Raw genomic sequence first — 12,422 nt, 5'->3', positions numbered from 1 at the left:
TCCCTGATGCTTTTTACATAGGGAAGCATTCAAAAAATGTGATTTCCCACCTGCAATATGAAGTGGTACAGTAGTTTCTTCCTCACTGTGAACAATTTCAGACATTGATCACAACAGGACTAAGAACAGATACAGGCTTCAAGTAGCATAGGCCCCTAAGCAACCTTCTAGCATGTGTGTGTGTGAATCAAATTCATCTTACCACAAAGCTCTCAATAAAAATCATACCAACCGTAAGATAAATTGGGCGTTAATTTCACCTAAGCAAGTGATGTTTATATTTGGATGATGTATATTTTTGAGAGCTTCCATGGTGTGGTGCTAGCAACCTCTTTTAAAGCAACTAAACCTGCAGTCCTACACACACTCACTGGGAGCAAGTCCAATTGCATTCAGTACGGCAAGGTAAACATGTGCAGGCATGCAATGTAAAATTAAGGCTCAGCCTTTAAAAACTTGGCATTTTGGAGAATCAAGTATGAAGAATCTGTCATTTATCAGGTTTTACAAAACTAAGTTACAGATCTAAGCCATCATGGAAACTAAACATACAAGAAATCAGGACACAGGAAATTTATTTAAAAAGGCAAGAAAAGTTATCCCAAAATGCTTAATCAAAACCAGTTTTGATAAAACAGGGCTCTGCCGATATTCGTCATTTTACCAACGTTGATGAAAAGAAATGAATATCACATGGCCTCTGAGGCAGCATTTTAAAATCAAATGAGTTAGGGAAAGACATCTGGAAGGGATTTTAAGTTTCCATGGTAAACAAAGATTTGGAGGGGAAATTTAGTTTCCCACATCTTTTAGGAGATAAATATCTATTTCTGGAAATATGTAATATTAATGTTGGTCACAAAAAACACAGCATATTTTAAATATGTTAAGAACTGATATCTATTTGAATGTCACCACCAGTGCATGTGCTAAAATCTAACCAAATTTAGAAAACTCTCCAATTCCTCTGTGGTTAATGACTATACAGAACTTCTCAGGCACTGGGTGTTGTTCACAGTGCAAAAATGAAAACACACACATCACAGGATACTGAAGAGTCAAATAGCTGAGCAATTGACAAAGTTACCAAGACAAAACTATTATTCCCTCTTTATGCATACGAATGATATCCACTTTTCTGAGTTCAAAGGTTCAGAAGAATAGGTCTGGGTATATTCTTGCTTTAAGAAAGACTCAGACTAAGAAGAACAGCCATACAAAGTTGCCTTATATGGAGCCAAAAAACTGGTCCATCTAGTTCAGCACTGTCATTTCTGGCTAGCGTTGGTTCTCCTCAAGAGTCCCAGCCCAGCTGCTAAAGATCCTTTTAAACGGACAGGTGCTGAACATGGGGTTTTCTGCATGCCTTGCTCAGTGGTAAAGCACAAGATTTGCAAGGCAAAGATCCCACATCCAATAACTGATGGCAGTCGGTGAAACAGAATTAGCATACCCAAGAATATGTTGTTGGACACCAACATGACCAACCGTCAAGGATGATGAGAGCTTAAGTATCTGGAGGGCAGCAACTTGGAGAAAGCTGGGCTGGATGATCCAATGGTGTGATCATGACAGGGGCAAGAAAGGCAGCATCATACGATCCGATGACCCATGGAGTCCCGTCTCATTCTATTCCAATTACTGGTGTCCTTTGCTAATATTGGCATCAAACTGCTGGTTCTTACTTCATATTGTCATTTCCTTTATGTTGTCTTTTAACTAGATGGATTTTATTATTTTTGAGTCCCTGTAAACTATACTATGGGGAGCTGTTCTGGTAAAGGTAAAGGGACCCCTGACCAGGGTCCAGTCATGGCCGACTCTGGGGTCGCAGTGCTCATCTTGCTCTGTAGGCTGAGGGAGCCGGTGTACAGCTTCTGGGTCATGTGGCCAGCATGACTAAGCCGCTTTTGGCAAACCAGAGCAGCACACGGAAACACCCGTTTACCTTCCCGCCGGAGTGGTACCTATTTATCTACTTGCACTTGACATGCTTTCAAATTGCTAGGTGGGCAGGTGCTGGGACTGAACAACGGGAGCTCACCCGGTTGCGGGGATTCGAACTGCCAATCTTCTGATCAGCAAGCCCAAGGCTCTGTGGTTTAGAGCACAGCGCCACCCGCATCCCTAAAGGGGGGGTTACAGGAATTTAATAAATAAAAGTATTTTCAAATGCAGCCTTCAGAAATAAGGATGTTGCCCATCACTGGCGCAATGGCTAGCATGTTTCAAGAAATGCATCTTTTATATATGATAGCACTGAAGGACAAAATGAAAACAATTAAAAGTATGCTCACCCAGCACGTTCCCTGAAGGCACCTCGTGTAGTTCCTCAAGTCCTCTCCCCATCAATAGGTAGAGATCTTCTAAAGTGCAGCAAGTCAAATGAGGCACTGAAGGCAGGTTATCAGCAGCAGAACAACCTACAGGAAGCTGTGGCCAAATTGAAATGTAAGTAATTTAATTTTATAATGCACGTTCTTTAACTGCTGATTTGATTTATATCTTGATTAGCTAGGGCTGACTCATCTTCCAACTCTGAATTTCAGCAATAACTCTTATGTGTACTTTATTATATGTATACCACTTGGAGGTTTTTACTATTAAGTGTATACAAATCCCACATAAACAAGGAAATAAACATGGGGAAGGAGAGAAAATAGAGCCACTCAGTAATGGATACTGTTCTAGAAAAAAAGTTCTCGACACATTTTCCTGAAAAAAACAAAAAGGCAACATTAAGAATAAACAAGAGCACTTTCTTCCTTTACATTCTAAGCTGCAAGAGAAAGCTTGATTACAAGGTTCTCAGAAGTAAAGAAAATGGAATACCACAAATCCCCCAGTTATTATTATTTCCCCCGAACAGGCAATGCCAAGCTAAATTATAGGAAACTTTCCTGCTAATGCCCAAGACAAAAGGAGAGTGTGGATGGTAGGGTTTATGTTTGCTCCAAACAGACCCAAATAAGAGCCAAATGAGACAGAAGTTGGGATGCCACGTGTGCAAAAAACCTTGAGAGTGATCAGCAGCTGAAGGCACAGGGCCAGATCTGTTTCCATCCACCAACCCACCACCCCAAGTGCCAAAAGTTGTCCATCTCTGGGTGGGGTAGGAGACTGAACTTTTCAAAAGCACACTTTGTGAGACAAGGAAAAGGGGCTTACCTTGTGCAACGACTCAGCAGGATCATATTTTGGTCCAAGAACGAAGAGCTTTTGTCCCCTTCTCACAACTCCACTGAACACCCTTGCAAAAGCCACAAAGGCGTCCTTATTTTCGGCTTCCCGTTTTGCAGCAGCCAGGGTCATCGTCTCCATTTGACTTGTAGGTGGTTGATCATCGCCTAAGGAAGGGTTGAGGTGCAAACATTCATTTCTCTATTTCTATTCTGCTTCATCTTGCACTCAGGACTGCTTACAGTAACATGCAGCCATTAATGCAACAAACCAAACTTATGCCAATATCCAATCAACTGGATAAAAATGGCAGCATATTTGAATCCAAGTGCCTTTCCTCTGTTCAATCATCTAGTGAGCAGGGGTCAGGAGTGATATGGATCTTCTCCACCCAGCCCAGTGCCACTGCTGGGGTGAAAATCCATGGGTGTTCTGTACTCTTTGTCCCAAATCAGGCTGGGAAGGCTAGAGGCAAAGATTTGGTGGACTGATCTCGCCCATAGGCTGATCTGCCATGCTTTACTTAGAATGAGAAAAGCAGCAGCACTTCATCACCGATCATGAATCAAACACATCCACCGAATCTTCTTCCCTGGCATGCGTTTCATCTCACCTGTCTTTAGAACTTGGTCCACTGTATTTCCTCCATTCGTCTCTTGTGCCAACTCCTGCCCCTGATTTGCTGCTAACTTCTCAGCATGCCGTCGCCTTACAAGATCACGCCTTTGGGCTATTTCGTCTTGTGACAGAGGCCTATGTATCATTTGAAAGAACATTATTTTTTTTCGGGAAAAGCTTTTCTGGACAGCAGATGCCACCTTTGCAGTTTCTCAAGAACAGTTCAGAAAGTATCCTGGCAGTCTTGTAAAACAATATAAATCGGAGCAATCAAGGAAGACAATTGCCTCGGCTTATGCTGGTGGCATTTCAACAAATTCATCACATCCTCAACTGGAGGAGTATGGCATCTCATTAAAGTGAGTTTCACCACCACCCAGTTAGGATTATATCTTATATCCTCAGCATAGTGACATCATCAGGGAAGTTTTCCTGGCTGCTGTTGGGGTTTCTCTAGTGCAGCAGAAAAAAGGAAGTAGCCTTTCCATTTGCCACACATTCAAGGATGAGTACCGTATTTTTCATCCCATAGGACGCACCGAGTTTTTTTTTGGGGGGGGGGGAAATAAAGGAAAAAAATTTTTTCCTTTATTTCCCCCCCAAAAGCAGGTCGGGGAATGTCCGTCCGGCGTGCGGGGCGCTCTGCTTCAGGGCGCCCCGCCCGCCGGGCGGCAGGCTGCCATCCGCAGCGTGGGGAGCCCTGCGAGGAACTCCCGCAGGGCTGCCTAGGCTACGGATGTGTTCCCGAAGCGCCGGGCGCTCTTCTTTCAGGGTGCCCGACGCTCCAGGAAGCAGGCTGCTATCCGCAGCCTAGACATCCCTGTGGGATGTCCCGCAGGGTTGCCTAGGCTGCGGATGTGTTCCCGAAGCGCCAGGCGCTCTGCTTTCAGGGCGCCTGACGCTCCGGGAAGCAGGCTGCTATCTGCAGCCTAGACATCCCTGCGGGACCTCCCGCAGGGCTGCCTAGGCTGAGGATGTCTTCCTGAAGCCTGGAGAGCGAGAGGGGTCGGTGGGCACCGACTCTCGCTCTCCACGCTTCAGCGAAAGCCTGCATTCGCCCCATAGGACGCACCCAGATTTCCCCTTCATTTTTGGAGGGGGAAAAGTGCGTCCTATAGGGCGAAAAATACGGTAATTTAAAAAAAGGCAAGTCAGATATTCTGGCCAGCTGCTGGCAGGAAATTTATGCAGTAGGAGGCTAAAAATCAACTACCCAAGATGAATGTATTGCCAAAAATGTTATTTTTGTTTCAGACACTGCAGATTGTAGACAAGACAGAGTGCTTCCGGAAGTGGCAGAAAGATATTTCTAAATTTGTCTGGCAGGGCAAAAAGCCCAGAATCAAATTTAAAATATTAACAGATGCGAAAGAAAGAGGGGGCTTTGCCCTGCCAGATTTAAAGTTGTATTATGAAGCTGCAGCTTTCTGCTGGTTAAAAGATTGGTTACTTCTTGAAGATACGGATGTTTTGGATTTGGAAGGTTTTAATAATGCGTTTGGATGGCATGCATATTTATGGTATGATAAAGCTAAGATAAATAAGGCCTTCAAGAACCATATTGTCAGAAAATCAGTCTTTAATGTCTGGACAAAATATAAAGACTTACTGGAGAATAAAACTCCGAGGTGGCTGTCACCCCTGGAGGCTAAGGCTCGGAAAAGAGCCAATATGGAGGCCAACTGGCCAAAATATTGGGAGATAATAGAAAAGGATGGTGACAACTGGAAATTGCAGAGTTTAGAAAAGATGAGAGACAAAGTGCGAGACTGGTTACACTATGCTCAGATTAAAGAAGTGTTTAAAAATGACAAAAAGCTAGGATTCCAAGTGGAAAAGTCAAAGTTAGAAACTGAACTGTTAGAACCTAAGACTAAGGTACTTTCAAGAATGTATAACTTGCTGCTGAAATGGAACACACATGACGAAATGGTAAAATCAACAATGATAAAATGGGCGCAGGATATTGGGTATAATATTATGTTTGAAGATTGGGAAAGGTTGTGGACCTCTGGGCTGAACTTCACTGCATGTAATGCGTTGAAGGAAAATGTGATGAAAATGATGTATAGATGGTACATGACCCCTGTTAAACTGGCTAAAATATACCATTCGTCTGATAGCAAATGTTGGAAATGTAAGGAAAATGAAGGAACATTTTTTCACCTCTGGTGGACCTGCCCTAGAGTGAAGGCCTTTTGGGAGAAGATATATAATGAATTAAAAAAGGTGTTTAAATACACCTTCACTAAGAAATCAGAGGCCTTTCTCCTGGGTATTGTCGGCCAGAGTGTGTTAAAAGAGGACAGAACATTCTTTTTGTACGCAACAACAGCAGCAAGAATATTAATTGCCAAGAATTGGAAAACTCAGGAGCTACCCACTGTGGAAGAATGGCAGATGCAACTGATGGACTATATGCAATTAGCCGAGATGACCGGCAGAATTCGAGACCAGGGAGAAGAAAGGATGGAAGAAGACTGGAGGAAATTTAAGATTTATTTACAAAAATATTGTAATTTGGCTGAGTGCTGAATTGGATGCCAGTGCAGACAATTGTCTACCATTAAATTAGATTTAAGGTTGAATTATATGTCAAACCAAATTAAGATTACTAATTAAGATGAATTAAATGATAATTTGTTTGAAACTAATTTAATAATGATGTAAGTGTATGCGGGAGGTGTGGGGGAGTCCCATGTAACAATTGAGAGATGTTAAATGGACAATGATAAGTGCTTATCTAATATATGCTCTATTTGAAAACTTTAATAAATATATTATAAAAAAAAAATAAATAAAAATCAACTACCTGGATATCATGCCAATGACGAGCTGTTATTATTATACAGCATCAGTCATTAGTTTAATTGGTTTATAAAAACTTATTGGAATTCTGAATTAAAAAAAAAGAAAGGGCATGCTTCAGTTTCAACTACAATTAGCCTGTGAAGAAAATAACTTTTACTTATATAAGGGTAAAAATTAAAAGTGGCTCAGGGACACTCCCTTTTCAATTGTTTAGTAGCCACTGGACTATTCAAAGACTGACTCCAGTTTAAAATTGATTCCACGTGTGCTGGTTGGATCCATGTGTAGATTTATCTTCCCTGCAAACAAAGGCTGCACTTCAAAGCAGCCGCAATAAATGGTTCCCTTCCTCTTCAGAGACCGCACTTTACTTTGTTAATTTCATAAGTAGGTGCTATCCACAAATACTGCCCTGCAGTTCTGACAGGATGTGCTGCTGAACATTGTCCTTGCCCCATAATAGATGGAGCTGCTCAGGGTCAACTTAAACCACCAATGAAGTACAATTCACAGCCAAGGGACTCGGCTGCACTACAATGCACAGAGCCCTTTGATGCAAATTCATGTCGGTATTTATTCAGAAGATCGCACAGAGATCTTCGGGAGCTATAAAAAAAAATTACATTCATTTGATGACACAATTTGGAAAGTTGTTACTTGACACAGAGGCTGTGTAGCTTACAGATCACTTTAAAAAACATCCTTCGGGGAATAGGAGATTGTAAAAGCAAGCGAGTTAAGGGATGAAACACACACACACAAGCCTTTGAGTTGAAGACATGTAAATAAGCTGCTAGCTGAAAAACAAAAGGAAGCAAGAACATGCAGAACTGAATAGGGAAACAACAATTTCGTGGCAAGTTCTGCTTGAAGAAGTAGGATTTAGGCAGACGAAGGAGAGAACGAGAGGAGGGGGAAAACCTGTTGTGAAATCTTCAGAATAATTCTATTTACTTGTTTTTAGGATTTGTACCCAGCTCTCCAGCCAAACCTCCTCGAGTGGCTTATGAGATTGCTTTTTGTGTCACAATAAAGCCAGCCATAAAACACCACAAAGAAAAGAGCAGAGAACTATAAAAACCGTTTCCAGCAGCGCCTGTCAAGAAGCTCATCTATTTGTCTCTGCTAGAGCAAAGGACCGTTTTAGGAGCCGTCTCTTGACTTTCCCTCCTTCAAACCAGGCAGGAGTGATGGGCATTGAATGCCAAAAGTGTAATAGAGGGGTAGGGGGAGAAGGAGGGGGAGGGACAGTCAGGCAGACAGACAACACTACCACCATCCATGAAGACTATAGACCTATTATACTCAGGACAGTACGAACTACCCCCTGCGATGCTGGAATCTCAACTAAAGCATCCACGATGTAAGAGATTTTAAAGCACAGTTTGGAAGCCCATCTGCCATGGACTAGAGACCCTCAGGGTCCCTTCCAACTCTATGATTCTATGCTTCTTAAGCACTCTCACTGTTGAGAGGTAGTGCGCCACTGTCTCCATAGAGCAACAGTAACAGGGGATGGCTTATTGCTTTCATGGCCCGCTTGTGAGCTTCCACAGGGCATATGGTTGGCTGCTGCAGGGAAGATGGAGTCTGGGCCAGATGGACCTTTAGTCTGATCCAGCTGCCTGCTCTTAAAAAAAGCAGGTCCTAACAACTAAAAGCTTATGATCTTATTGTAGACAGTAAGGAAGATGGGGGGGGGGTGAGTGGAAGGGAAAGGAAATACAAAGGGCACCAGAGGACAGGTATGCAGAAATACAATTCAGAGGTTGAAGGCTAAAGGGTTAAGCCAAAAGCTTCACTGAGGAGGCAGTCAAATGCCATGCTGAGAAGTTCCTGGCATAAAACGGGGGAAAGAGAGCATTTGAATTGCCCAAGCTCTTTGGAGTTGCAGGGAAAAGTCATCTATACAATATAGAGTACTGCCAGACAAAGCCAACTCAGAGCGCCTCTGCCTCCTGCATCCATGTCTTAGCAAGCAGGTAACTTTTAAAGACGGCCAAGAACAATGACCCCCTGATCATTAAAAAAAGCATTTAGTGCCAACTATGAGCATGATCCTGCCAAAGGTAAGCACTTGGAATCCCACTAATTTCAACTGATGAGAGAATTAGATACGTGCTTAAATCACCCAATGAAATCAAGCAGATGGAGGAGGGGGGGAAAGAAACTTTGAGGTGTATGGAGGGGAAATCAAGCTGTTATTAAAATAAAACCAATTTAGGCAGCGGTAGCTGGTTTTAAAAAATGTGACTTGATACACAGTGCAAAAAAGGGAAAAGAATCACAGTATACATATAAAGTAATACTAAAAATACCATATGAAGTATACTTCTTAAAACTTTCTTTTTACTACCTGGATTATTAACAGTTCACATGATGTAACACTCCAGCTACTCTCTGTAAGAGACATCTGTGAAAAGCCCTCCACATTTAAGGATGTAAATCCCACTTAAGTCAAGGGTGGCTAATCTGTGGCCCTCTGGATGCTATAGGACTACAACTCCCATCACTCTGACCATCTGCCATGCTGGCTTGGGCTGATGGAAGCTGGAGTCCAACAATATCTGGAGGTCCACAGGCTCCCAGCCCGTTTCAAGATGCCAAGTGACACTCGTCATGGCTATCTACTAAAGTGATCTACCTAATGAATCTTCCAGGTGCCAGGCACATCAGTTTGGGCCTGAAAGTGAAGGAAGGAACCTTCCAGAATGTATTATGTGACTGCATATGGGATTCTTAGCTTAACACCAATAAAAGCTCACCAAGTCATAACTTGAGACTTGCATACCAGCTACCTCTCTATCTTCTCTGTCCACATAGAATCATAGAATTGTAAAATGCTGGAGAGGTCGCACTGCAATAGGCACATACCTTCACATTTGGTGGGAATGCCCCAAAGTCGAATCCTTCTGGATATTAGTGCTGCAGGAAATTCCCAAAATAACAAAAAAGGTAACAGAAGCAACTCCACAACTCGCCCTATTAAATATCTTCCAGGACAACAACACACACTACAAGGTACTCATAAGTCACTTACTTTCAACAGCTAGAAATATCATAATAGTCACTGGGAGGACCTATCAGGAACGAACATAGACCACAGGTACCAAAATGTATGGGAAACCGCCATACTAGAAAAGTTAATCAACAAACTCAAACCAGCACAAGGACAAGCTACGGAGGATGCCTTCACCTCAGTGTGGTTCCCCTTTATTACATGCACAGGACAATGACCTGTCCCCTGTAAGAACATACAAATCAATATAGCTAACCTGACCCAACAACCCAGCCCACCTCGCTCACACAAATAAGCCACACCACAATCAACTAAACACAACCAACCAAGCTCAGGGACCCCTAACCTCTCGCAATATCAATAAAAATAATTAAATAAACAAATAAAAGACCTGCCCATGTAATGCTGACACAACTCGCTCACACTAAGAATAGACAATAAAATGAAAGAATAATATCCCCATCCCTCTCCCCTCTCCCCTTTGCCCCAACTGCAAGATGTCTATGGCAAAAATGTCTCTCACCAAACGTAAATGAACTGTGAAAAAGACTATGAACTAAAAGTGGAGACAATAGATGCATTTATCCATTTGCTTTTTTACATAAAAAACCCATTTTTTTAAAAAAAAATATCACAGAATTGTAGAATTGAAAGGGACCTGAGGATCATCGAGTCCAACCCCCTGCAATGCAGGAATATGCATTTGTCCTATACGGGGATCAAACCTGCAAGCTTGGCATTATCAGCATCACGCTCTAATCAACTGAGCTATCCAGGCTCACATACCAGTTGCAATCAAGTTTTGTGCCCTATGCCTTCACTGTGGCATTTTAGAAGGGTGACAACAAGAAACAGGGTTTTTTACTCCAGTGGCTCCCAAGCCTTTGGAACAAAGCACTTCAATAATATGAGGAGTCCATCTCTGTCAATTACCTGTATCTGCTGCAAAGAACTTTTATTTCAGCAGGCGTTGGGTCGAAAATATTTGAACACACACACAGAGACAGTACATTCAAACATACACATGAAATGATCCTGTGTCTTGACAACACTTCATCTTCCACAGAAAGAATTAAAACTACATAAACATAGAACGATCAAGGCATTTAAAATACTTTTTAGTGCTGTAATCCACCCCCACTGCTTGCTACCTCATGATCATGAACCCAGGAAGACTCAACCTAATTTCACTCTTATAAACTTCTGTTGCCAATTTTCAGAAGTAGAAGCAAAATCTATGCCTGTCACTATAAAAATTGAAGTCCACTTACAGACAGCTGAATACCACCATCTAGTGGTCTAAATACCCAGTGCTGCTTCAAGCCAAAAATTATTGTGCCTCTTAAATTAGGGTGCAAAATAATAATAATACTCAAGCCCATAGGAGTTCCTAATACTGACCACGGCACTCCATCTAACTGGATACAGTTCAGTCACTTTCAGAGCCCCAATGGCACAAGTAGCAATCTGGAGTGCTCACTGGTGGAAAAGTCCAAGCTTATCTAACCAATGTTTACAGCAAGCCATGTTTGGAAGATGAGGCATGCAGAGACATCAAGTTGTGGCCTTTTTACTGCAGGTACAAAGCCTCCCTCCCACCCCTCCTTCCTTTGCAGTTTTTCCACTGTCATCACTTCTTTACCCAACTGAGTTCAAGAGGCTCCTCCTGGGCAGAAAGCAACAATTACACTGGGAAATCCTGCATTCACATACTATTTAATGATTGCACGAGATTCTGTATTTATTTGCATGCAGGATGTTTTATTGCAATCGTTGCTTTCTATCTAGGAGAGGTATAAAGGTGAAGGAGTAAAAGAGAGGAACAACTTCTGAAGTTTACATGGAAACAGAAAGTGGTCAAAAAGCTTACAAAAGCACCTGGAAGAATCCATAGCTTCTCCTCATAAAACAAAAACAAATTAAAATTAACTTGTATCATTTGAGCAAGATACAGAGATACCATTTTAAGTTTGTAATTCACTTAGATACAATGTCTGTATGTTGACCGTAACTGTTAACTCTTTGACAAAGCATTTATTCTTCAAACCACAAATAAAATGTTGAACAAGTCTGCATTTACCAATGCTTTCTTGAAAACAGCTGACTTAGTTTCAGATAAGGGCAAATAATTTTTCCAGGTGCAGATCAGAAGCAATCTAGACTTGTATACTGTGAATTAGCGTCTAATGCCATTGAGCAGGAGGAGTTCAAATGGCATCATTTTCTCACCTTGGCTTGTTCTGTGGCAATGTCTTAGCATCCACTGCAAACATTTTGGAAACAAAGACAATGACTGGGGCAGTTTCTTCACTGCTGCATTTCATAAACGCTAAGCAAACATAAAACGAGAGAGTTACATGTTTTCCCATGGTCTGATGAGAAAGTCTCTGGCTTTATATTTTATTTGTTAAATAACAAATTAGTGAGTGAGTCAAGGAGGGAAAATTGTATGAGATTTCAGCCTGTGCTTCTGAGCCAACTTGCAGCATGGATGCAGAAAGCTGAATTCTGCCCAGATTGAAAACCAAAACATCTTTTAGGACATTTAGTTTTTCAATTAGGAGACACCAGGGTTTGTGGACTTTTTAAAAATGAGACTCATCTGAACAGGACTTAAGCCGCAATTTGCCATAATTTACCTACCGTCTTTCAGGTCTTGAGTTTCTTGCGGTAGAGAATCAAATGTTTTAGCTCCAACGCACAACAGTTTTTCCACTCTCTCAGCTGTGATATCAAGAGGACTAGGGAGTTTATTACAGACCATGGCTTAAAGCACGGTGCTAAGGATAAACAC

The 12,422-nt window shown here is 41.9% G+C and overlaps 1 protein-coding gene across 2 annotated transcripts in view; it reads right to left on the bottom strand.

Annotated features, from left to right (window-relative positions):
- The window catches only part of EFL1 (elongation factor like GTPase 1), a 66,958-nt gene that overhangs the window by 40,007 nt on the left and 14,529 nt on the right, over positions 1–12,422 (bottom strand). For both annotated transcript variants that reach the window (XM_083586283.1, XM_083586284.1), the window contains exons 11-15: positions 12,272–12,394; positions 11,858–11,957; positions 3,794–3,933; positions 3,169–3,347; positions 2,298–2,433 (exon numbers count right to left, since the gene is read on the bottom strand). In XM_083586283.1, the coding sequence (XP_083442409.1) occupies positions 2,298–2,433; positions 3,169–3,347; positions 3,794–3,933; positions 11,858–11,957; positions 12,272–12,394 (678 nt within the window). The remainder of the gene's footprint in view (positions 1–2,297; positions 2,434–3,168; positions 3,348–3,793; positions 3,934–11,857; positions 11,958–12,271; positions 12,395–12,422) is intronic.

This window comes from Podarcis filfolensis (genome assembly GCF_964270895.1).
Source record: "Podarcis filfolensis genome assembly, chromosome: 14".
Taxonomy (NCBI): Eukaryota; Metazoa; Chordata; class Lepidosauria; order Squamata; family Lacertidae; genus Podarcis; species Podarcis filfolensis.
This window is presented reverse-complemented; position numbering and strand designations above follow the sequence as displayed.